At 39.6% G+C, this 25,433-nt stretch overlaps 2 protein-coding genes across 2 annotated transcripts; one reads left to right on the top strand and one right to left on the bottom strand.

Annotated features, from left to right (window-relative positions):
- Positions 1-687: 687 nt before the first annotated feature.
- On the top strand, positions 688-16,031 carry etfdh (electron transfer flavoprotein dehydrogenase). The gene is given in 14 exon segments (XM_063876016.1): positions 688-908; positions 1,634-1,792; positions 3,036-3,265; positions 4,250-4,331; positions 4,742-4,860; positions 5,253-5,330; positions 5,909-6,055; positions 6,768-6,908; positions 7,906-8,049; positions 10,724-10,892; positions 12,230-12,412; positions 13,150-13,236; positions 13,239-13,370; positions 15,302-16,031. Coding segments are annotated over 14 exon segments (1,866 nt in total). The 5' UTR covers positions 688-877; the 3' UTR covers positions 15,466-16,031.
- ppid (peptidylprolyl isomerase D) lies at positions 15,913-22,594 on the bottom strand. The gene is made up of 10 exons (XM_063876017.1): positions 22,456-22,594; positions 21,364-21,504; positions 20,886-20,992; positions 20,357-20,545; positions 19,772-19,894; positions 19,344-19,450; positions 18,394-18,535; positions 17,880-17,966; positions 17,569-17,611; positions 15,913-16,571 (listed from the first exon to the last, which is right to left on the bottom strand). The coding sequence occupies exons 1-10, from the start codon at positions 22,538-22,540 to the stop codon at positions 16,483-16,485; spliced, it is 1,113 nt and encodes a 370-aa protein (XP_063732087.1). The 5' UTR covers positions 22,541-22,594; the 3' UTR covers positions 15,913-16,482.
- Positions 22,595-25,433: the final 2,839 nt, after the last annotated feature.

The following is a 25,433-nucleotide window of genomic DNA, read 5'->3' as shown; positions in this document are numbered from 1 at the left end:
TGCATTTAGTTCTACCTTTCTGCTGCTTTCAGTATACAATATTCAGAACAAATGCTTGTCAAATTCAAAGAAACTAAAAATAAATACATTATTTTCATCAATGTTTAATTGATCATTGAACTGAACACAATTTATTTTAAAAAATGGTCTTTTGTGATTTGTAGGTCTGCCACATTATATGTGAGCTATTTAAAAAAATGAACGTTTTTAATAAAGAAACTGGTGAATTTTCACAACAACATTCATACAAAAGAAGACAAATCATTGAAATCCAATCACAGAAATCGCTGTCTCTTACAGTACAGAAGAATAAATATATATATATATATATATATATATATATATATATATATATATATATATATATATATATACACATGTACGTACTTAAAAACATAAATACTTTTGAATATAAAAGTGCTTATGTTTTTATAGAAATATTAATATAGAAAAAGAAGAAGCACTAACGTTAAATTAAAAGAGGTTTACCCTTTTCGAACAGCTGTGATTGAATGTAACTAAGTGAACATAATACTGTGCAGTAGTACTTTTACGCTCTTTTCTAAACCTGGTATGAATTGGCCTGGGACGATTGAAAACAACAGCTGATCTCTAAACGTTTGCGACACAGATTTACTGTCAACTGGACAGAGCGTGAGATATACAGATCTACGATTGCGCAGTTACCATTCCACCAGCGCAGCTTTTGACGCTCTCAAACGTCTGTGTTATGAGACGTGTTTTGTAAGGCTAAACATTTGTTTGCCAATCGGGCGGGTTACACAAGCTGTTCACTGGCAGAGGTGACACTTCAACTTATTTAAATAAAGAAGGAAAAACTGCTGGTGCCTGGTCAACGCACGCTAGCTGTCACATAATGTTTCCAGCTAGCAGGTATTCAGCTAAAGGTACGTAAGCTACTGACTAGTTAGCTGACACATTGCGAGTCTGCTGTACTGGACATTGGCAAAGCTAGAAACTTTTAACAGACACCCTTTCAAAATGCTACAAATGATGTATATACATACTACTGCCTGTGTTATGGGATGCTTAGTTCGTTTGTGCACACCTTTCATTTGTTTTCCTCACATGCTAGCGTTAATACTTACCAGCATTCTAATGTTAGCATCAAGCTAAAATATAGGTGAAAGTTGAATCAATATTTAGGTCACAATGTCCTTGTCCTGGGTTATGAACCCAATTTACGCTTTTTCAGAAACTAACGGGCATTTCTATTGTTCTGTTAGTGTTTTGGAAGTAATTGAAAGTGTTTTTCTCCATAATGAAGTTGTTTATTTGCAGCCTTACACTTAGAAATTAGCTTAGCTTCGGTTACTCACTTAACTGCTAGCTAGCATGGTGCTCCTGTTGCAACCTTAGTGTGACAGCTGCTTGATGGCTTTTCTTGTGTTTTTTTTGTTGAGGTGTTATCGTTTCAGAAGCACCCCTCCTATACCTACCTAAAGCTTGCACTTATTTGTCATTAATCTCATATATTTTATTTGTGTTTTATCACTTTGGGAACCAGATCTGGCTGAACTCAACCAGTTAGCCCACTAGATAGTATACAAACATCAAGCCCACCACTAGTTTCAGCTGGCCTTGACTGGGAATTGTGTTTTCTCTCTTGCAGCCCACAGGTGTATCAGGGCATTGAAGACAGTCCAAATAGAGCATGCTGCCCCTCAGCAGTACACAACACTAAACAAAAGGACATGTTCTTCAGTGTCAACACCCCGCATCACCACACACTACACTATCCATTCTCGGGACAAGGATTCAAGATGGGAAGGTAAGACACTGCACTATTCAAAGAAAGAGGATTGATCTTCTTGTGGCTTAAGCTGTGTTGTGTCTGTCTTTAACAACACCGTATACCATCTCTATGCACACTGTAGTGTCAGGAGTGATATTTGTGATATGATTTTAACTCAAAATATATGTAACGGGTCTTCATGTAACTACAGGAGTATTAATCATGTTGTTCATCTTTTATTGTACAGAAATAAGATTACGGTGATATTCCTGCAATAAACTGAATTAAAGCAGTTAGACATGGATGACAACTACAAGTTCAACCTGCATCCCACAATTTCCTATAACACTTTGAAATGCGTCCTATAGTAATGTTTTGAAAAAAAGTGGTTTTCCAGTGATATGGCTGATCCAAGCTACTTTTAATTTGCATTATAAACACATTGCAGAAGACTGCAACATTACAATCTGGATTTGTATTATCATGTCAGTTGAAGGACAGCATTATTAGTCAGAAAACTGCACTGTTGGAAATAATTTCCTATACATTTAAGCAGTACATTTTTGGCACTGAAAGCATCACAAGGGCCGAACTACATAACAGTACACTTGCATATCTGTTTATTTATAGTCATATCGTTAGCACAATATTCAAAACGGTATCGTGTATCCTGAGCAATATTTCTTTATTGTTACTGTACATACTTTATATTTATTCCGTTTATACACTGTACCTACCTCAGCACCTCACTACCTACCTCATTCTGCAATTTTTACCTCTACCATCACTTTAATTCACCTGCACTTTACATACATTATGCCATTTGCACTACCTTGCTGCTGTTTACTTATACATACCTTAAACTCATCTCTGTTTACTTTTTACCATTCTACTGCACATACCTTATTCGAGCTGTTCATATCCTTTATTATTTATATTTCACTACCTTCATATGTATATACATTCTCTGCACTTTTACTGCTTTACTTGCACTTCTGGTTGGATACTAAACTGCATTTCGTTGTCCTAGTACTTGTACTCTGTGCAATGACAATAAAGTTGAATCTAATCTAATCTAATTTATGCTTCTTGTGAAATATGTCACGTTTTTTTCACATTGTAAAGCATCAATGTGAATAAGCTCAATAAACTCTTATCTTTGCTTATTGAAAACAACTCTGAACTTTAAAATTGCTGCATTAGCCCTTTAAAACATTGTGTTCTGGATCAAAATATAGTGCCTCTCTTGTTTCTCAGTATTTGTTTCTTATGGTCCCAGGGATCGAAATGGAGAGGTTTGCAGACGAGGCTGATGTGGTGATCGTAGGCGGGGGCCCTGCCGGACTTTCTGCAGCCATTCGTCTGAAGCAGCTAGCCAATGAACAGGAGAAGGAGCTGCGAGTGTGCCTTGTGGAGAAAGCCTCTCAGATCGGGGCACACACCCTCTCAGGAGCCTGTCTGGAGCCCTCCGCCCTCACTGAACTCATTCCTGATTGGAAGGAACGAGGGGTGAGTGTCTCATTTGAAACATTACTTTGTTGGTACCTACAAAGATCGCCATCCTTAATACACTGTAGAGATGTTAACATCATGTGCTTCAACTTGTTGCTTGTATTGTCATATATATATATATATATATATATATATATATATAATAATGTCACTCTTTGTCTGCAATGCCATATGTAACATAGCTACATACACTGTACATGCAGGAATTCAGGGTGTGTGAGCAATTGAATAAAATTCAGTAAAGAATAATCCCCCCAAAACGTACTATAATAAGTTAAATAAACAACTTAAATGTGAGTTCAATACACCACATTTTATATTAAATATCCCTTTTTCAATGCCATCGTTACTTGACGTTAATCACATTCACAACTGCATGTGTTCTTGGACGATTGGTGCTGATCAGGAGGTATTTCAACATTATTGAACATGTTACCTTTTTTATATAAACTCAAGAAATGCTTATAGACAAAACGTTCTTAAGTTAAATAATTATTTTAATATATACCCCAAAATGTTCAATGTGTTTTATAATATATACAATATGTTTCTTCAAATATATTCATTTACAAAAAAAAAAGTGGGAATGAAAGTGAGTCGTTGTCATTTGCAATAATTAGCATTCCTAGTAAATTATTCCACCCTTGCATCTCACCCCCAGGCTGGTTTTTTCATGTGCTCTCCACTTTGTTTTACATTCATACCACTTAGGCAAGGCTCAAACACTCTGCGGCTCTGCACATAGTTCATATAATGGAGGAGAAAAGCCCTGTAGTCTTCTAACTCATCTACACATAAGTAGATTGCTGTGACTGCATCGCTATCACAATGACAAATTGTGACCATATGCACATAAACTCCTGCTATAATGTCCCACACACAAACTAACAAGCTGACATCAATTCCAGGTTCTCTGTCAAGACTGCTAATAAATCCAATGAAGTGAAAATTTGAACAAAACACATTGTGCTCTTATCTCAGGCACCGCTGAACACTCCAGTGACAGAAGATGTGTTCAGCATTTTAACGGAGAAACACAGAATCCCTATCCCCATTTTGCCAGGTAAAAGACCATTTGATTCTTTTTGAATAAAACATGGTGCATTGCCCCTTTGCTTTGTAAGCCTTCACTGACAAGGCGGGAGCAGGTTCTGCCCCATAGAGGGTGTGTGTTATTAATATGAGAAATCAGAAAGAGATTTGTAAACATATCTATTATTTACCTCTGGGAGAAAAGAGGCTCCCGAGAGGTGGGAGATTTATTCATTCATTTCAGCACAAGCATGGTGGTGTGTGTAGTGGGCAGACACATTGTATTCCTGAATAAATACAAGAGAATGATGCAACGATGGGCTGAATATAATCAAAGGGGGTTGCCTGCTTTTCAAACTTGTATTTCGACAACAAAGGTGGAAATGTTTCCACTTTGAATTCTTCTGGGTTGTTGACGGAGATTTATGTAACCCCCTGTAGGTCTGCCCATGGTGAATCATGGGAACTACATTGTGAGGCTGGGGAACTTTGTGCGCTGGCTGGGGGAGCAGGCGGAGGAGCTGGGGGTGGAGATTTACCCTGGATACGCTGCTTCGGAGGTGAGACATCAGGACTTCCTTTCATGACCTGTAAAGCAATTTGCATGAATTATACATTTTAAAAACTGATTCAAAATTAAATGAAAATACATGTATAGAAGAAAACCTGGGGAGAGAATCTTTAGAGCTTATCCTGTTTCCTAAAATTGTATCATATTGCCTGATTTTTAGGTGCAATAATAAAACTTCAAGACATCTTGCTTTTATAGACGTTTAACTTCCCCACGCAGGTTTCCATTTAATTAGCTGATTCTTGGTTTCCCTATTCGAAGGGCATGTTTTCCAATGTATACAACCCAGTATCAGTGCCCCTGTTTGTGCTTTTTTTCAGTCAATATATTACTTAACATGATTAACCTTTGACCTTTCATCTGTACACATTTTTTGTCCAGGTTTTGTTTCACGAGGATGGAAGTGTGAAAGGAATCGCCACCAATGATGTGGGCATCGCCAAAGACGGCTCACCAAAGGTATTGTGCCGTAAAACTTTCCATCGAATAAACGTTTTAGATTCTAATCCCCGTTGTTGCCACTTAATTGTTTAATGAAACTTTATATGGAGGCCATTCTTTACAATTTGAAACATCACGCTTGGATACATCCTGCTCTTTGAAAGGATTTGAAACACTAAGACATCAACAAGAACACAAGCACTTGTTTTGATCTATCAAGCATACAGAATTTGCACTTCCCCAGTATAGATTTCGGAGTGTGTATGTTGCTTCAAATAAGGAAATAATTTGTCCCTTCAAAGAGGCGCCGTTCCTTTGAAAAAGTCAGTTGTTGGATGTAGTGCATTACACAGCATGTAGGGCAATCCTATGCAGGTAGTAATGCTGCTAACCTCATTTTTAGTCCAGAACTCCGTTCTTATTGATCTTTACAAACATATTTCCTTCTCATTTGGTTCTAAGAAGGTGAGATTTTGTTCAGCTGATGTGTTTTCTTTCTGTCTGGTCATACAAAATGTAATTTTGCTCTACATAAAAAGCAGTGAATTGATTTTCACCCCACTAACCAAACTATTACTTCTACTGTTTTGCTTCAGGATGTGTTTGAGAGAGGAATGGAGCTCCACGCTAAAGTAACGTTGTTTGGAGAGGGCTGTCACGGCCACTTGGCCAAACAGCTCTACAAGCAATTCAACCTGCGTGAGAACTGTGAACCTCAGACCTACGCTATCGGCCTGAAAGAGGTAAATAACATAAATACCACCCACATAAATCTACTCCGTTTGTGGCCCGGAATTTACTTTCCCCTTATCCAGTCAAACTGATCATTCCTAATTAGTAGATCCTGACCAGATAAAAGTGCTTATTGTTGTTGAGTCCTTTCTGAATTTCTTCCTATCTATTAATATATAAACACAATAATACATCAAACATTAGACTTTGTGGATATTTAGATACCGTATAAGCAGGTATTTCCATATTAGGAATAATTGAAGTAGGCGTGACACCAGGCAGACAAAAACAGAGCTGCCATCCATCCTCATGTTCAGGAGGCTCCTCTGTTTTTACTGTAGCCATGTTTTGAATCTTTTAAATATGCAGACCTGGGACGAGTTCAGCAGAACCGATAGTTGCATGAAGCATGAACACTTCTCTGTGTAGTGTGCGCCTTTTCGTTGTCATTTCTCTGGCGGAATACGTCAACTAAACCTTCATTCTGGCAGATATCTGCAGCCTCCTCCTTCCCAGTCAGTGCTTTCCATCCCATGTTTTCCATCACAATAATGAGATTCTATGATGTGTACACAATCTGGCGTGAAGTCATACTTTGTTGCACAAGAAAACACAAATGAAAGGAGTAAAAAAGGCTCTTTTTTTAGTAGAGACGAACACAGTCTGGGTCTGTTGGAAGAATCCTCTGCTTGTTGATGACGTCCGTCCTCTCTGTCCCTGTAGGTGTGGACGATCGATGAGAAGAAGTGGAGGCCGGGTAGAGTGGAGCACTCTGTGGGTTGGCCCCTGAACAGAAACACATACGGAGGGTCCTTCCTGTATCACCTGAACGAAGGAGAGCCGCTGGTGGCGCTGGGCTTCGTGGTGAGAGGCTTTGTACTTCCTGACAGTGACGCAAACGCATGTGACAGCTGGATGTCATACAGGCACTAAAAAGAAAACCCGATTCTGAATACATTTTCGAGTTGTGGGTAGAATTCTATTATCACTGAATATTATTTATCCTGCAGAGTTGCTTATTTGCATTCACTTTGATATCCAGATGCAAATATACTGTAGATTATCATATTTATATATAGCTCAGTAGAAAAAGGGCCTGTTCGCTTAATAACAAAGTAAACATTTTGTTGTCAAACAATTCTCAATTATGTAAATTCAGAGGCACCACTGGCAGTTATTACAGCTGTACATCTTCATGCACACAGTTGCTGCCAATGTTTTTTGTGCAGATTCCCCTAACCTTTGTACTCGGCAACGTTTTAATATTCCTACCATTCTCCCAGATCCTGCCACTGAAAGACATCTTCTTTTTTTATAACACATCACAATGTGACAGAGGTTGTTGACCTTCTTTTGCTCTGTGAATGTTAGTAGCTACAGCATATGAAGACAGTTTAAGTGCTCTTTATTTTCTGTAGGTAACTTTCTAAGCTGTGGAGACATTAAGGGGGATTGAAGCTTGATTTGTAGTGTGAATACCAAGAGTGTAAATCTTGTCTAGATTAATGGCAACACGAGCGTATGTGGAAAAATGAGTTTCTGAATATTTTCAAAGCCACAATAGGTAACAGGTTACCTGTTTTCGATTAATTGATTTCGACTCAGTCCACACATTTTCTTTGTAGGGTGAAAAAACGCTTTGTTTCGTTTCATTTAAGCCTCAAAACGTACATATAGAAAAAGGTTTATTGAGACTAATGCACTTACGATGGAATGAATTATTTTGAAGCGTATATACCTGCAGGTTCTGAGCTGGTATCTTCAAAGTTGATTGCGCTTATTGTCAGACGCTTTGGATAAAAGCCTCAGCTAAAGGAAAAAATGTAGAAGGTTGACTATTTATTTATTTTTCTTACTCCAGGTTGGTCTGGACTACACCAACCCTTACCTGAGCCCCTTCAGGGAGTTCCAGCGCTGGAAGCATCACCACTCTGTCGCTCCCACGCTGGAGGGAGGCACCAGGATCGCATACGGAGCCAGGGCTCTAAACGAGGGAGGGTTACAGGTATGAGGCCCCACAATGTTATCACCATACTTAAGACACGATTAGATATTCTTGCGAGTTGAAACATTGTGTGATATGCTGAGTTTTGGGATAAATAAACTGCAACTTATTTCATTTTTCCCAGCAAAATCTGTAGCTTTTCAACATCTTTTTTATCCAATGAGATTCGGTTTTCGTTGTTCTGGACAATTTCCTCCCAATTCTGCTGACCTCATCAAATAAAATCTCTGCACCATCTAGCGGACTATAAAGGAGAAACTTTTTGTACTTCCACTATTAATTATTCATTTAATAGTCCAAACTTAGCCTCTGTGCATTGATAACATATTGCTTCAAATAGCAAAACCGTTTTCCTACCCTCGTCCCCCTAAAGCTGACAGGTTGAGTGGTGTCTCATTCCGACAAAGTATGAGAGCACGTATCCTCCAGTCGGTGGAAAAAAGGATGTCAGACAAATGGATAGGAGCCCGGAAAAAGATCATAAAAGCTAAGGGGGCAATGTTAGTCCATTATACATCAGGGAACAACGAAGCCTTGATATGTTGTCGATATGTTTGCTCGTAAAAATGTAAGAACACTGAGATGAAGGATCTCCCGCGCCTGGCCAGTGTTTGCCGGAAAAAACATATGGGCTTCGAATATGGACTTAAAAGGATTTCAGACTTACAATCAAATAGCTTAAGAAACCAAAAAACATACCGTTTATATTTAACGGATGGCAGGTCTGTTGTGCATGACTCGATTAAGCACTTCTATTTAGGGATTGTCTAAATGTATTCCTACTCTCATATTTAATAACAAATGAGCTGATCCTTCGTTACCAATCTAATTTACTCTGCAAACCAATCGTTGTTACAGCATGATTACAGCAGAAATTGGGTCATAAATGTAAACATCATGGTCTTGTAATTCATTATTTTCAAGATCTCTAATCCGCTGGGATTCATCAGTCCGCCTCATTTTTATTATTGCTCTGTTTTAATAATGAACTTTTAAGGAAATGGCAGATGACACAGTCTGATCACTAAGATATGCAGCATTACTGCGCAAAGATTATAGATTAGATTACAAATAGCTTTATACAAAAACATCATAGCCATAGACGGTGAATACATTAAGACGTGGAAGAATGTGGGGCTATTTTAGGACACATCTGTTTTTGAGTAGTTTCATTCTTTTACTAATCATTTAAATATGGAAAAAATGGCTAAAGAAATATAATTTGTGTGAGTAATATAAGAAGTAAGCTCAGCAGCTGCTCATTGAAGGTCAGCTGAGGTGCTGCTGCTGGATTCCTTCCAGTGGAGTCCAACAGGGAGGAGACCCTGCAGCTGACCCAGAGCAGGCTTTAGGGAATTACTGTCCCCTCTGTACTGGGACTCCTCAGGATCCTCCATCAAGAGCTACATGACGTGGAGAAGGATGTCTGGACTACTTTAAACAACCTTGCTTCCACATGCGACCTGGAATCACATCAGACACAGGAAATAATATAAACTCTATTTCAAAAGAGTCCTTACACTCAACGAAATTCAGCAACCATGAAGATATAGGTTAATTGATGCAATTAAACACCCCAACCAGCCGAAATGCACTTTATAACAGAGCAAAACTTAACATACAGGTGTGTTTTGATATATAAAAAAGCTATGAAAAAAAGGTTTTGCAAGAGAAACAGAAAAAGAACGAACCCCTGACTGATTTCAAACTCCTGTTTTGTAAAAGTTTGTATTTAGGAAAGGATTGAAAGATGAAACTTGAACAAACTGACTGAGAAAATAAGGTGTGCAAAAATTCTCAAAATTCAGATCACGCTCTAAAATCACTTTTCTGGAAAATGGATGACTTGATTGAAAAACCATTCATCAATCATGTGTCAGAAATGACCATCTGTTTGCTTAACACATTTGTTTTTAATTTAAAAAACGTATATCATATGCCATTTTAGTTCACCGGTCATATTTGCTTTGCGGCTAATAAATTCCAGAACATGTATGGACGTATTGTTGCCATACAAGTTTTCACATAGAGCAGCCATAGGACTTTTGAAAATCACTTAGACGTTTATAGTCTGATGAAGTTAGATCGGATCATTTAAAAGGCAAAAATGTCAAAAAAAGTTGTTCACATTAAAATAATTTGCCTTGATGTTTGGTGCAAAGAATCAATATATAAGGAGGGAATGTGTTTACTTTTCATTTAACAGGACTATTTCCATTTAGATTTATGGACTTAATGGAATTAACGGCATAAAAACTATCAAACATTTTAAAAAAGACATGAAACTAGCAAGAAATGACATTGGATGATGGCTAAGGATAGATAAGTATTAAGAAGCTTTCATCCAGTGCTCAAAAAGTCCTTCGTCTTGTCTGTAAAATATTGCCTGCTTTCAAAATAATCCAGTTCAAGGTGACACTGTAGCTCACACCAGGAGGAGCGTACAAGAAGTTCAAAAGGACATTCACTAAAGACGTTACGTTCATGTGACTGAAAGTTACTACCGGTGGTTTTAGTACTCAGTAAATGATAGAATTAAGGAGGCAGTCAGTGTAAAATGGCCTCTATAAAGAAAATAAATGAACGCATGCAATAAAAATAAAAGTAGTGTAATAAAAGGAATGCAAAAAAAGTGAATAATTGACATGAACTCGTCTACTCTTCCTCCCTCCAGTCCATCCCAAAGTTGACTTTCCCAGGAGGGCTGTTGATGGGCTGCAGCCCCGGCTTCATGAACGTCCCGAAGATCAAAGGCACCCACACGGCCATGAAAAGCGGCATGCTGGCTGCTGAGGCCATCTTCCCCAAAATCACAGCAGAGAGCCCGGACTCTGAGACGGCAGGTACAAAATTTAAGACCCGTTAATAATCACAATGGAGGCGCCAGTACCCCTGTGCATCTCATTCTAAGTACTGAGGTGAGTTAAAAACCAGAAACCGTTCTATACAGGCTGTCTGAAGTTACATAACTGCTGGGTGGCAGATAGCACAGCATTTGTCAGTCATAAAAGCTCAGGCAATCACTTTTTTCCTATGAGTTTTCCAAGCCACTTGAGAACTTAACAGAGGCTAACGTGGGACACACTCTTGCAGCTCCATCAATAAAAAGAACTGCAATGGCTATAGTGGGAACAGCTTCAAGAATCATTACAAAAAGATCCATCCAGAGCCATGGAGCTGCAGTGACTTATTTGCTCAAAGGGATAGTTCCTAGGAGGTTCTTATCTGTAATCAGTGTATTATTTACTGTAGATTTCAGCGGGCGCTCAAAAGGTATATAGGAGGACTGGCAGGGAAGCAAAGGGATGTTCTGTAGGGGACGAGGGACACAAAGAAACCAATCAATGCTCAGAAGACTTGGAAAATTACTCTTTTGGTCAATGGAGTATGGTTGCTTTGAACATAGCTTAGTAAGCAGCTCGTGTTCCCTTTTAGAAAGAGCTATTTGTGTGGCAAGATAAAGCAGAGAAGTATTCTATATAGTGCTCACAACAGTTTTACCCTTGCTTATATCTGCTTCTCCAAACTGGGAGCGCCACCTACTGTAGCCAGATCACTGACCACGGATAAGAAACTAATATTACCCCACTTCTGACTATCTGAACTATCATTTTTAGTAGTTAAAATAATGTCTTCATAATGTATCTTTTATTCTCTGTAGCACATGACCAACGAGAATGGACTCCAATGCAAATGGTCAACAGTCAGGACGAGAAAAACTGATGAATAATTGTGTCTTTAAAGTAAGATTAACCAAAATAACTTAACCTGCTTGGTATTGTCCTGTCCGGATAGTTTTTCCTTTTGTGTGCCAGAGTTTGAAGTTATCCACCCCTGAAACCGCTGCTACCTCTCCAGTTTTACTGAGTTTGATGCAATTCTCAAAATATGACATTTGAAAACGTAACGGCAGAGTGTTTTTACCACAAAAAGGTGTGGTAGTTGATAAGGAAAAGTCCACTTATTTAAATGTAAAATAATTATTCCTTCTAATGCAAAATGTTAAGCTCCAAATCCCTGTTGAAATACAGTCATTCTTCTGTAAGTCTTTACTTGGCAAGGCCATGTTATTCAAGGCTGTGCGTTATTAGTGTGCAGGAAAGGTTAGCATCAGCGAGGGAGAAAGGAAATGACATTCTTTCAATGTGTTTGTAATCATTACTTTTTTTAAACCTCCAAGGACTCCATGTCCCGGAGTACGCTGAGAACTTGAAGAAGTCGTGGGTGTGGAAAGAGCTGTACGCAGTCAGAAACATCCGGCCGTCCTTCCACAATTACTTTGGTCTGTACGGAGGCATGGTCTACACTGGGGTTTTCTACTGGATCTTCAGAGGAAAGGAGCCGTGGACACTCAAACACGTTGGTGAGTGTAGACATGGTGTTTAATCATATATTCCAGGGGGTCTTCTAGAGAAATATAGCGCATATTTTTGGAGTAATTATACTTGTCTGACGAACAGAAATATAGTTTTCTGGCATCACTTTAACATTTTACGGGGAAAATCAGCATTTTGGTATGAGGCCGCACGCCGACAGTAAGAGGAAGCAGCGCCCCCTGTCACCCCGTTTAGACACAACCCTGAAGGAGTTTACGTCTGTGCTGTTGAATACCATTGAATTATTAACAGATGTATTTACATTTGTTTTCTCAGGACAATTCCTATTTAGATTCAGGGGGGATCCTGGCCGAAACAGCAGTAGCAAGTGTTGCATCAATGCATAAAAAAGCAAATTACATCAAACAATGAATAAGCAGTGATTAGAAACAGGACGTCTTCAATCAGTGGTCAAACATTGTCTGATAGAGTTACTGTCATTAAGAGACAGAGGCAGCAGTAAAGTAGAATGAAGATGGAGGAGCTTTTCGGTCCTGAAATGTGTCTATTTTATACAACTTTTCACCTGTTTACACTAGAATATAAACCCCAACAGCTATGTGATTGTAAACATAGTATAAAAAGAAAACAGCTTTGTGAGAGATCAGTGGAGTGACCTTACTTGAGTGTATGTAGATGTCCAACACTGTGAGCTGCAGCACAATGCCAGTGTTTTTCTGTGAAGTGACTTTAGCAGTAATCTAATCTGCTCCATCTCTCTCAGGCCTCGACGCCCACCAGCTGAAACCAGCTAAGGAGTGTACACCCATTGACTACCCCAAGCCCGACGGGAAGATAAGCTTTGACCTGCTGTCTCTGTGGCCCTGAGTGGCACCAACCACGAGGGGGACCAGCCCGCCCACCTGACCCTGAAGAACGACAGCATCCCGGTCGAGAGGAACCTCGCCATTTACGACGGGCCCGAGCAGCGCTTCTGCCCCGCAGGTAACACCTCCACACAGTTTATAAGAGTGCAGACCAGTTCCATATACTAAAATCAGAAGTAAGATAGGGAATTCTGTGGGTTTGAGTCAAAAAGTAGTAAAATAGCTTGTAAACAAAATCTTTTGAGAAAAATCAGTCAAGTTAAAATTAATAATAGTAATTAATTGAATCTATTAAGCAGTCTTCTAAGTACTGTGTTACCACCCGGCTCAATTTCTGCAAAAAAAAAGACAATAGATCCACAGTAATCGTCATTTAAGTGCCATATTCATAACCAAACAAACAATAAAGCACTGTTTAATCTCATAAAACAGGTGAGAAAATAACTTTGCCTGTGCTATCTTATCTCTCGCTGTCAGGCATGTGAGCTCAATTGAATATAAAAAGTAATTTACAGCTCAATGTTTCAGTGAAAGAAGTGAGAGGTGTGCAACCAGGTAGAGTAGAAAGGCAGAAAACAAACAGCTGTTAAATGTCACTGTCTCCACTCATTAAACACCGGTGCTTTGAGATTGTCTTGTCACTCCAAAGTGAAGCACAGTGTGAGGCACAGATCAAAGGAGTCAAAGCTTTTATTCTCCAAGGAAGCAACAAAGATCCTGGTGGGAATTTTATTAGAAAGTCCTCCTGGGTCACGGAGCTTCTTCTATAAAGCACAGCCTCTCGTTCATCTGTGTACCCATTAGTATGAAACTCCATCCAACAGATTAGATCAGTGAGGAGCATTAAACCTTTCAACACCTCACCTTTTCTTCCTCAACTACTGAGGTGGATCATCTGTTTAAACAAATTGTTAAAGGTTAAAAAACATTTTACCGGGTTTATTCAAGGTCTCCAGATAATGATGAAGAAACGTTTTCAGCTGGCTTTCTTTTCCGAACGCTGTGAACACCTAATGATGTGCAGCAAAACGCCAAGAAGCCTCCGCAGAGAGATGCGTTATGACAAAGAGCCGATGGGAGAGTGAATAAAGCAGGGAGAGCTTACTGCAGAAACACTCAGGTTAGGAAGGTTAATAACTTTTATAAATAGTGGCATTGTTGTTTCCACACACATTCTGGCAAAACACAGCAGCAAATTGTGACCGCTGATCCCTTTTAAAACTAAACTTCAATATTATACTTTCCCTTTAGACTAAAGGATGAGATCAATGTTTTCAATCCCTGATTTAATAAACATCCTTCAGAGTCACAGATTGTGCGTCACCCACCGTCAGACTCCTCTGTAGCAATGAAGCACTCAGGTTTTAATTACTGCTGCGTTTCCAAATTCTGCAATCAATAACCAAAGCAAGTTATATTCCTGTAAACCTTTGTCAAAACAAAATGCATTGAGGCAATGTTTTAATCATTAAAGAGGACATATTCTGCTAATTTTCAGGGTCATATTTGTATTTTGTTCCTGTACTGTGACGTGTTTCCGTGCTTTAATGTTCAAAAAGCTCTTTATTGTTCTCATACTGCCTGTGCTGCAGCTCCTGTTTTCACCCTATGTCTGAAAACAGAGCCCAGCCTGCTCTGATTGGCTAGCTGGCTCTGTGGTGATTGATCCACCACTTGCAGATGTCCCGCCTCTTAGCCTATCGCGCACAATATGTTGGATTGCTAGCCAATAGAAGCATGAGTGTGACATGATGTCATTATGATACGGAAGTAAACAAAAGACTCCAATGGAGGAGTTTCAGGCAGGGGGAGAGGGGGAACTTTGGGTTTTTAGCCTTTGCAGACCATGTACATGCACTAAAACGTACAACACACTACAGGAAAGGGAAAACCCCCAAAACATCCTTTAAGCAGCTGGCAAATTGTCATTAGTGTTTGACAACTCCCTTAAATCCTGATCACAGAAAACTAACAGAAATTCTTCACACTCTTCCTCTGTGTGTGTGTCAATCTAACCCCATTACTCCTTCCCCCCACTCCCCCCCCCAGGTGTGTACGAGTATGTTCCCCTGGAAACTGGAGATGGGATGAGGTTGCAGATCAACGCTCAGAACTGCGTCCACTGCAAGACGTGTGACATCAAGGACCCGAGCCAGAACATCAACTGGGTGGTGCCCGAGGGCGGCGGAGGACCGGCCTACAACGGAATGTGAACATCTTGTGTTTTTTTACCTTTTTTTTGTCTAGAGAATAGATGACTGTAAAGTATCATTCAGGGCTGCATTCAGGCAAATGTGCCTACTTATGGAACAGAGTGAATACATAGCTGGCTTTAAAAGGTGTAAAGAATAAAATCTGCAAAAAAGCAAGGATATTAGTAATATCACTACCTTTTTGTCCTAGAAATCTTTAATGTACGCGGTGGCATATTCAGTTTAAAATGTGGCACATGGGTTGTGATATCCATACAATCTACAGGACCATTAAATTGAGCTTTAATCCCAATTTGCAGAATCTCCATCACTAATAAAACTACAACATGGGCATTTAAAGTAGGTTTAAAATAAAGTGGATCTTTGTGTTTTATAAAAGGTACCTAACAAGCTGTAATACATAATATATTTCCTCCTAAATCACTGTAAATCAACACGCAGCTCAGATTCAGGTTTATTCAGCATTTATTCCAGGAATATTTGGACAGCATTTGATCGATCTGCACAGTATTGTACATAAAATCATCAGATGATAATCACAGTAACGAATAAAGAACTCTACTGTTCTCCTTGTTTTATTCTCTGTAAAAAACATAAATAAAGACAGGTGGATGAACGCTGTGTGGCTAAGGGCACTGTATCAAAAATCCTCAGCGTCGAACGATACAACATATACAGGTAATGCTTTGCTGAACTACTTCAAACACCCCGGAAGAAGGGCCAGTGATGAGTGTGAACCCGGTTTTTCAGAGCAGTGGAGTCGGCCATGCATCAGACTAACGCTCAAACTATTCATTACAGTGAAGACACGTGTCAGTATTAAGACAGGCCGAAGCTTACAACAGTTATTCCCTTAAAACAACACGGACACAGATGTGCCAGCTTGAAAACAAACAAAGACCTGCAAACTGAAAACCCTTCACCTGCTGACAGGCCGAGTGCAGCTCCCCACGCACACAGGAATCCAAATATCGATAAACGTTGCTGAGGGGAATTCATTGCATTGGGGCGAAATATTCACGCAAACATTTTGGCATAGATTTTCTTCTCTTTCTCCTTCTCCTGCTGGATCTTCAGCTGGACCCTCTTCAGCTCGTTGCTGATAGCTGCCAAAAGAAAAACACTTTGGATTAGCTCAACATCTCAGTCAGAATCACGTTTACGTTTCCCCGCGAGTGCTGAGATTTCAAGATGGTTTTTGATGCCTGTGTGTCAACTTTGCTGGGTCATTTTACACACCCTCTTTTTCTTTGTAAGACAGCCTGCTCCTAAAGGCACATTGGGGGCGTAACTCAAGACTCATAGCTCTCTTTTATAGATCTCCAACAGCCGATAAACAGCTGCTTTGAATATCAGAAGAGATGCAGATTTGCAAAGAGGTCAATTTCACCCAGCTTTTAGATATTACAGGGTTGTTACACTTCCAAATTGTTCCCGTAACTCATATCTAACAGTAGGATAAAAGATGGCTTGATGGTGGATGACGTCTATCTCCCTTTTCAACACTATCTCTAAACAAAAAAAGCACCAAACCCCATCTGTAAAAAGGTTTAGACTTGCTAAGAATGGGCCTCTAACAAATACCAGGAGTGCGTATTGCTCTGTTGCATCACTCAGGCTGCTAGACTGTAAATAAAATGTATATGTTCAGTTCCTTTTGAACCTGAAACCCTTTTTGAGGGAGATGTGTATCTGCCCAGGGCAAATCACAAAGACTCAGCCATTGTGCTTATGTGGAGTACTTCAATTTAACTACCGTCTAAAAATACTTGTATCGTGAGTCACACTCGGATCAAAGTAGATAAATAAATGTGTTTGTTCCTTTCAAAAAAAAGGTTGGTTTCCTCTGAAGTTAATGTGGCCTTATCATAGGTTTGTTATTCTGGATCAATCACCCTGAGACCTGTGACGGTGATGCTCAGACAGAACACAGCTACTTAATCCCCCCCAATAAAATCAAATCAGGACTTGATATGTTTCTTCGTGAGCTTGCATAGTAAATGTGAATAATACATGTGAATATGCAAGAAATGTTCAAACAAATAAACCTAATATGCAAAATGTGGTGAAGAGACAGAAAAAGGCTGAAGACGGATTCCCCACCTTTGTCTTCTGGAGCTACACCGTGCGCTTTCTTCAGATCAACCTGAGAAGAGGAAAACCATTGGGTGAGTCAATCTGACCTCAAAATGCCCCATGTAATTATAGTCTGCAAAACCAATGCCTCCTGCTTTTATCTAGGGCATGTCATACTGAAATACACAAGCATTGGTTCAGACAACAGAACAGGAGTGACCTTTGCTAATAATGCTGTATAAAACCAAGACAAATAACTACATTTTCATCTGTTTTAGTCCAGTATATCTTCATTTGTTAACATCTGCTTTAAAGAGAGGTGCTTATGTGGATGTTACCATGGCTTGGCTGTTCTCCTTCAACCCCTGCCAGGCCTGAGCCCTCCGGAAAAGTGCCTTAGTGTTCGCCTGGTCCAGCTCGATAGCCTGTGAGACACGACGGGAAAAACACACCGGAAATGATCCTCTTTGAATGTTCTAGTACATTTTGCCATTTAAGTTTGATTTTATGAATTAAATCTTCGCTATATTCCTCCCAACACTTATTAGGCAGCTCGGGTTCAGCCGAGGTCTTTTTTAAGAGCACTACATCTTATTTCTATGAAGTTGAGTGTCATTGCCAGAAGAAAATGATGGCACTTAATAAATGTGATGCTAATAAATGTGCGATAACACTCTGAAAAGGCAGATCTCCATCAAGGCTAAAGGAACTATCAGGCAAAATTAACAAAAGAGAGTCGCTTCTTTGTAGTCTTGCTCTCTCCTTGGTGGAGGTTATAAACATAGATGTTCTATAGTTAATACAAATAATTCTCCTGTTTGCTCAAAGGACACTTAACCCGCGCTGACGTACCTCGTTGCAGCTGTCCACGGCGTCCTGCCACTGCTGCATCTTCAGGTAGCAGGCGGCGGTGTTCAGGAAGCAGCTGAGGGCGGTGGGCTCCAGCTTCTTCTGCGCCGCCTCCTCCAGCAGGTCTCCACTCACCTCCATGTACCTGCACAGGTACAGATCACACTCATTGTTAGGTACCAGCAGCAGAGGGTTGCATATTCACAAACTTTCAGTCTGTAATCGGTCACAAAGTCATTTTGCTCAGTCTTCCTCGTGAATCTTCTTTATCGTGGATAGTGTATTTAATCTTCCTACTAAGAGGCACACTTCCTTTAGTAGAACTAGCTATGTGCGGTTAGTCATTTCTGTTACAAGATAAGGCTGGTCATGTTCTATTTTTATGAATTGATCCAATGAAACATAAGCCTGGAAAAAGCAAACTATAATTCTAATGTTTGGTTGGTTCACTACGATGATCAGGGGCCCAAAATCGTCCCTAAAAAATGCTTTTTACTCCAATTTGAGAAACGTTTTCTGTAAACTACAGTGACCAACAACATTAGGAAATGACTGAGCTTTCTAAAAATAAACGTTTGCACCTGTGATCCATTTTTAAAGAGTCATGTTATCAGTAGCAACACATGAGATTCAGTCTTCGTTACACACAGACCAGGATGATATGATTTATTATTAGAAGGAAAAAAGTAATGTTGGTTTTAATCTTTGACTTTTTGAGCTCTTTAAAGTATGACTCGAGCCCTGTATCTCCATGGCCTCTACCACATGAGGGACACAATTAATTTCAGTATAATATTTAAAAAGGTTTGTAGAGATTCTAGGATCACTTCATCTAAAAGGCTGACGGAAGGTTGTCTTCTCAAAAGTTTCCCCTGTATAAAAACACACACACACACACACACACACACACACACACACACACACACACACACACACACACACACACACAGTACCTGAGAGCTTTGCTATACTTGTTGATTGCAGCTTTCCAGTCTTGACTCTTAAAAAGGCTGTTTCCAATATTTTTTATGTCCTCAGCCAGAGACAGAACTTTGTCAACCTGAGAGCATAGGGGAAGAAGACAGAATGAGACAGGTAGCAAAACAAAACGCCCACTTTAGCTCGAGTTAAAATCGAAAAAAGAAAGCAAACTCAAGAGGAGGCAATGATCCATTAACCCTCGTTTTGGGGACAAGCCCTTGAATCTATTTGTTAAGCCTCACACGTCTTGGATCTCAATATTGATTTCCCCATCTGATTTTGGATGGGGCACATTTTCTCAAAAAGCCTGTGATCCTGTAATGGAGGCCCTCAGCCATCTGATCCTATCTGCCCAAGTGTACCCGCATCCTTGAACATCAAAGACCCCCACCATACTTACATCTTTAAAGTCAACGTCAGAGTCCTCTGGGAAGTCTGGGTGGGAGTCTCCTGATCCGTCGCCTGATGCCGCGCCCCAGCTGTCCCCGTCCTTATGCTCGCCGCAGTCTGCGATGACGCACAGCTGCAAAGGGACACATCAGCAGGAGTTTTAGACGGAAAAGTGGGAATGAATTACTGCTCCATGTGATGTCAGGTCACACGGTTTCAATATCAATGCATGCTTAGGAGCTGGGGTTTATGGATTTAGAATGCTTATGGGGGTTATTTCTACTAAAAAAGGGGCCAGCCTATTAACACTTGTTGAATTGTGAAAATAGCGACATTTCTGAAACTTATTTTCCAGGAAGCACATTCTGAATTTATTCCAGGTGTCCTGCAGGATTGAATTTCCTGTGTAAAGGTTTTTATTCTTTACATGGAATAAAAAACAAAAGCACAGTTGGAAGGAACACCAAGGTAACCACGGTGTTTAAACAAGTGTTTTCGAAGGGATGCATGGCCATGGTGCATATTTGTGAATGCCAGCTTTGTAATAAGTTATTATTCTGGAAATACTTTACATATTTTAACTGAAACTATTTACCTTTACAGGGGCGTCCTCCGCGGTGTCGATGGACTCCAGCAGTTTTACTACTCCCATCCCTTTTAACACCTGTCCGAAGACGACATGCTTCCCATCCAAGTGTGGAGTCGGCACGGTGGTGAGGAAGAACTGAGAGCCGTTGGTGTTCGGCCCGGCGTTGGCCATGCTGAGCAGACCCACCTTGTCATGCTACAAAGACAAGGGGAACAAATATTAGAAAAGAAAAAGGTAGGCACAACAAACTCTCAAACAATAGGGAGGTTTAATTATGTCTATGTTAGTTAAAACAGTTTTCATTTGTATTCCGTTTTTCACAATAGAGAAGGAATACTAGAGGGAAAAAGATTCCCACATTCTCCAACCTGAAGGCATACATCCATTCTTCAATATCTAAAATAGTTTTTAAATTTAGGAAATGCATTCATCGTCTAAATATAGTGACAATGAGAGTGATGGGTAATAGTGTAGACCCCTTTAAGTATTATAGCAGTGAACCAGATAAGGGGGATTCTGGTCATCAGTCACTTACCATGTAGTGGAAGTTTTCATCCTCAAACTTCTCCCCGTAGATGCTCTCTCCCCCGGTGCCATTATGATTGGAGAAGTCACCTCCCTGGATCATGAATTTCTTGATGACTGTACAAAAGCAAATGTATAGCCAAATAGTCAGATACATCAGAAATGAATGTCAGTAGAGCATTCAGCTTCCTAAAATGTATCATGTTAGTCAGTATTAACTAACATGCTACTTGACATTTTAAATACTATACTGTCCCATAATATGCATGAATAAGTGTTCATTTTACAGTGTTCAGCAGCTTCCTGTCAGTTCAACTTTCCACTAATTGAGCCACGATTGCACTTTTACTTGTTCTCGATTCACCAAGTAAGTAAATACAGTCCCTTAAGGCTACTTTTACACATGCCTTTGTGTTGTAAAGTGTCAAAGGGCCCTGTCTTCCAATCTGAAATGTTACATTATATGCAGAAGTGAAAGTGATTTTTACTTCTGTGGAACGGGCATCCTTTGAAGTGCAGAGGCTTCTCGGTGGATTTGCCGATGCCTTTCTCCCCAGTGCAGAGGGCCCGGAAGTTTTCAGCAGTTTTGGGGACGACATCAGCAAAAAGCTCCAGAACAATTCGGCCAGCTGTCGACAGAAAGAAATACATCAGTGTAAGGTTAGGATACAAACCAAGTCACAAACTCAAATTGACTAAACACATTTTTTTATACTTTACTAACCTAACTTTATTTTACGACTACATTGAGCAGAATATTCAGGAAGCATTAGAGAAGGCCTTGTCAACAGGGACCAGTGCCCTTGTAACACTGAGCTTGGACCACCCTGTGGCCCCCCCTCGGAAAAGGAGTCATGTTGATACTCTTTGTGGTAGTGTTGCAGTGGTCATTGTGCTGTAACTTGAGCCGAAATTCTTACACAAATTCTGTTAACAATTACCATTCGTGTTGTTTTATGTGTGTTGGTGCTCTTTTATACTGACCTAAAAATGTCTCTTTTGTCCCGCATTTAATCTTCCCCTCTCATAAATGAACTAGCCCCAGCAGATAGACAGAATCTATGAATCATGGCCCCCATTGGACTAGAACCGCCACTGGTCCTGCTAAAGTAAAGGGTCTCTTTGTTGTGTTTATAATGTGCAAGCTGCAACCATGAAATAATAAAAACCAGCCAGTATGAAGCTACCTACATGTATGGTAAATAATAACCTACTGATATGACTTTAACGCCATCAAAAAGTGGTATGAAAGGGAAAGCTAAGGTTGAGTAAAGCTAAATTTACCAGTCATTCTAGACAACACACAACCACACGTGGTTCATCACGCTTTCTACATATAATTCGGCGGACTTCAAAGCTCATGTTAGTTCATATCACATATTCCTGAGCAGGTCATGTCGGTTTTCACAAAGTGGTTCATCTGTAAACTGTAGCGTTTATTGTTCTTGCAGCTACTAGCATAAAACCGTTTCTACAAGTCACCACAGCTAGTTGTGCTAAGCTAACAAATGCTAACGACAATTATGAAACTGCTCCTTAGAAAAAGCTGTTAAATAACATTGCAATTAAAATGCGCTGACCTCTTTCTCCGTCAATGTCTACATCAAAGAAAACACGAGGGTTTTCGGGGTTTGCAGGCTTGTCAGATGGTACTGGGTGAGACATTTTAAAGACAGGGCGATTTCTGACACTTGTTTCGGCTAACTTGGCTAAACCCGGCCGGCGCAACTGACTCAATAACTTCCGGTTAGCACATTTCAAAATAAAGGTGTTCCGTTAAACGTGCACTGCAGGATTTTCAAGTGTTGGAAGGAAACGAAATAACTTACTGCATTTGTTTGGCTTCCAAATTCAGACATACTAGAACAAAAAGAGTAGAAAGATAGGTTCCTTAAATGCCATTTTGACAGATTGTATCCCAATCTATTCCAAAAACGTAATTATTCACTGACATGTTCTCGAAAATCAATTAAATAACTGGGCTATTCTCACTATAAAACAGGCTTTGGGTACTCCAGTGATTTCAATACATGACAAAAAAGATGATGTTGCAAACAATTCTATTTCTTTATTAACCTCATAATATTTACTACTACTTGTAAACACTGGATGATTCTACATGTGAATGCCTACAAGAATATTGGCCAGAAGCTCTTATTTTGAGCTGGACCTAATGCATAGACATATTCAAGAGGCAACAAGTGAATATTCATTTTTTTATTGTCCACAATTCAAACAGTTTTGGAACAAACAACATAATTAAACCAATAGTGATTAGCAGATTTAGGCTCCCTGAACTAACAGCAGCCCTTATGGATCCATTTGTTGTTTAGGATGATTTCGACTCAGCCTTCTGGGATACACCTCTTCCTGTAAATGCATACAATGTTCTGTCTCAACAAAATTCAATCACAACCTGCCTTCAGGCGGTCTCCAGACTGGGGCCAGACTATTGAAGTGATGGGATTGTCAGCAAATTGCAGCCTTTTTCGAGATATGGATACCTGTCTCTGGCTCTTTATTCGAAAATTGGTGTTTTTATGTTGTGGTTCAGAATTTGCCCGGTTATCTACACCAGACATAAGTGGATATGATTACTTTAGCTGTGGGGATGGATTACCTGCTGCTTCTCATACAGACAATAAAAAAGTGTATCTGTGATGCTCTGAGGGGCACCTCTGATGAACAATACTGTTATTGTTGGAGAAAATCATCTACTGTTTTAGGAAGCAGATCTGATATGTGATCCTGCTTGGAGCAGATTGGCAGAACTTAGAAAAACATTCATCCCTTGTTTGTGCCAGTTTACATTGTCAGATGTACTGGAATTACAATAAGTTTAACAGAACTCAACGTGAACTCACACAAGTATGTAGAACCGCGCAAGAAAGTTGGAGTCCGTATTAGATTTAATATTGTTCTGCAAATTGAAACTGGTGAAAAATCCAGATTCTACGGAGATTAAGAGTCACATCCTCCAGGGTCATAGAAGCCAGCTGCGGATAGGTCTGACTGTTAATGAAACTTTCTGTTGACTTGCAGTGAGTCATCCGTCATTTTCTTCCTGGAAGGAAACAAATAGAGATGGTAATATAAATGAATGAGCCAAGATCAATGACCAATATGTGTACCCACAGGGCGTGTTATTTCTTCAATTTGTTTAATGTTCTTTCAGATATTAAGAAGAAGCAAGTCACCTGTCAGAGGGTCATTTAGTTGTTGCCTTCAAAATACACCCGAAAGTTATCCAACATTGATTTGAAAGACAGATACTCTCAGCTAATTTGTCTTTAAGCGCTTAAATCCTACGGTGATACATTCCGCTTTGTTTTAAAGGGCTCATACATTTAGTTCTCAATCCTCATATCACTGAAGGTTCCAGTTCAAATGTTTTTGTTAAAAGGAAGACATTTAGAAGTTGCATATGTAAATGTGACCACTTAAACCATATTTTGACAGCAGCCTGATCTTGTTTTGTCACTCTTTTCGGCTGATTTGTGCCTCTCAAATGTCTTTTTTTGTGTATAGTTGACTGCTTTTTATGTGCTTTGGGTGGTTTTGTATCTCCTTGAGGTAATGTGGTGTCTCTTTATGGTCATTTTGTTTTTCTATCAGGAAATTATTTTATGTAAACCATGAGTTTGGTATTCTTTTTGGCTGTAAGGAGCTCAATGTAAAAGTCATAGACAATGAATAATAAGAAGTCTGAAATGTGTAATTTGTTATAAATCATATTGCTATAGTGATAACAGTGTATATGAGGCAGCAAAACAACACAGAGTGTCTCCCTGGTCGAGGACAGACATTAAACTTGACGGCCAAATTGTTTTTGGGTCGAAAGGAGATTGAGATCCTCCATTTTATAGAGAGAATGGCAGGGTTTGAGCGCCTCGGTATCACTTTCTGTTTTTCCTCTATCATTTGAGACCCAGCAGCAGAAGTGGATTGCTGAAACCTCCCACAATGCCAGCCTTAAGGAAACCATTTATCACACCATCTCTTTAAGTTTCTCCTCGAGTAGCTGTGTGTGGCTCTGCATACTTTCTGGGTCTATTGCTAGGGGGAAGCAGCCTTTGTGACACATGCTGATGATAAAACATCCTCACACTCCCATCTTCCAAACTTTGAAGCAGGCGGCTCCTTTTGCAGAAGAGTTGCGATGGGATAAGTAGCTCTCTAAGCTGGGGCTGGATGCCTTCAATCACTTTCTTCTTTGATCATGAGTGGGATCTTGTTGCTCTATGTACATGCAGGTGGGACATTACTCCTTAAAAGTAGATTTTCTTTTTTGTTTTCTTCTCTTATCCATCTGACTATATCCAAGCCTGGTTATTATCTCCAAACACATGATACTTTTGCAGGTACTCCAAATATTACTTCTCAAAAGGTAAGAGATAGGATTTGGTATTCAAAAGAAGAAATCTGATCTTATGGAACAAACATGTTTTACCCATTGAAGTCTAATACCTACGTTGAATTTCGTTCAAGAATTTTCTTTTTTATGTATCTTTCTTTCTTTACTGTAAAGGTGTTTAATAAGCTAATACTATGTGAATAA

Source organism: Eleginops maclovinus, chromosome 23 (genome assembly GCF_036324505.1).
Source record: "Eleginops maclovinus isolate JMC-PN-2008 ecotype Puerto Natales chromosome 23, JC_Emac_rtc_rv5, whole genome shotgun sequence".
NCBI lineage: Eukaryota > Metazoa > Chordata > Actinopteri > Perciformes > Eleginopidae > Eleginops > Eleginops maclovinus.
The sequence above is the reverse complement of the archived record's forward strand: the minus strand, read 5'-3'. Positions and strand labels throughout refer to the sequence as shown.

Excerpts from the sequence above, each read along its gene's own strand:
- ppid (XM_063876017.1), bottom strand. The coding sequence starts at position 22,540 with ATGTCTCACCCAGTACCATCTGACAAGCCTGCAAACCCCGAAAACCCT. Across the intron at positions 19,451-19,771 it reads CTGACGTTGACTTTAAAGAT|GTTGACAAAGTTCTGTCTCT; the intron begins GTAAGTATGGTG and ends CTATGCTCTCAG. Across the intron at positions 18,536-19,343 it reads AAGTATAGCAAAGCTCTCAG|GTACATGGAGGTGAGTGGAG; the intron begins GTACTGTGTGTG and ends GTACCTGTGCAG.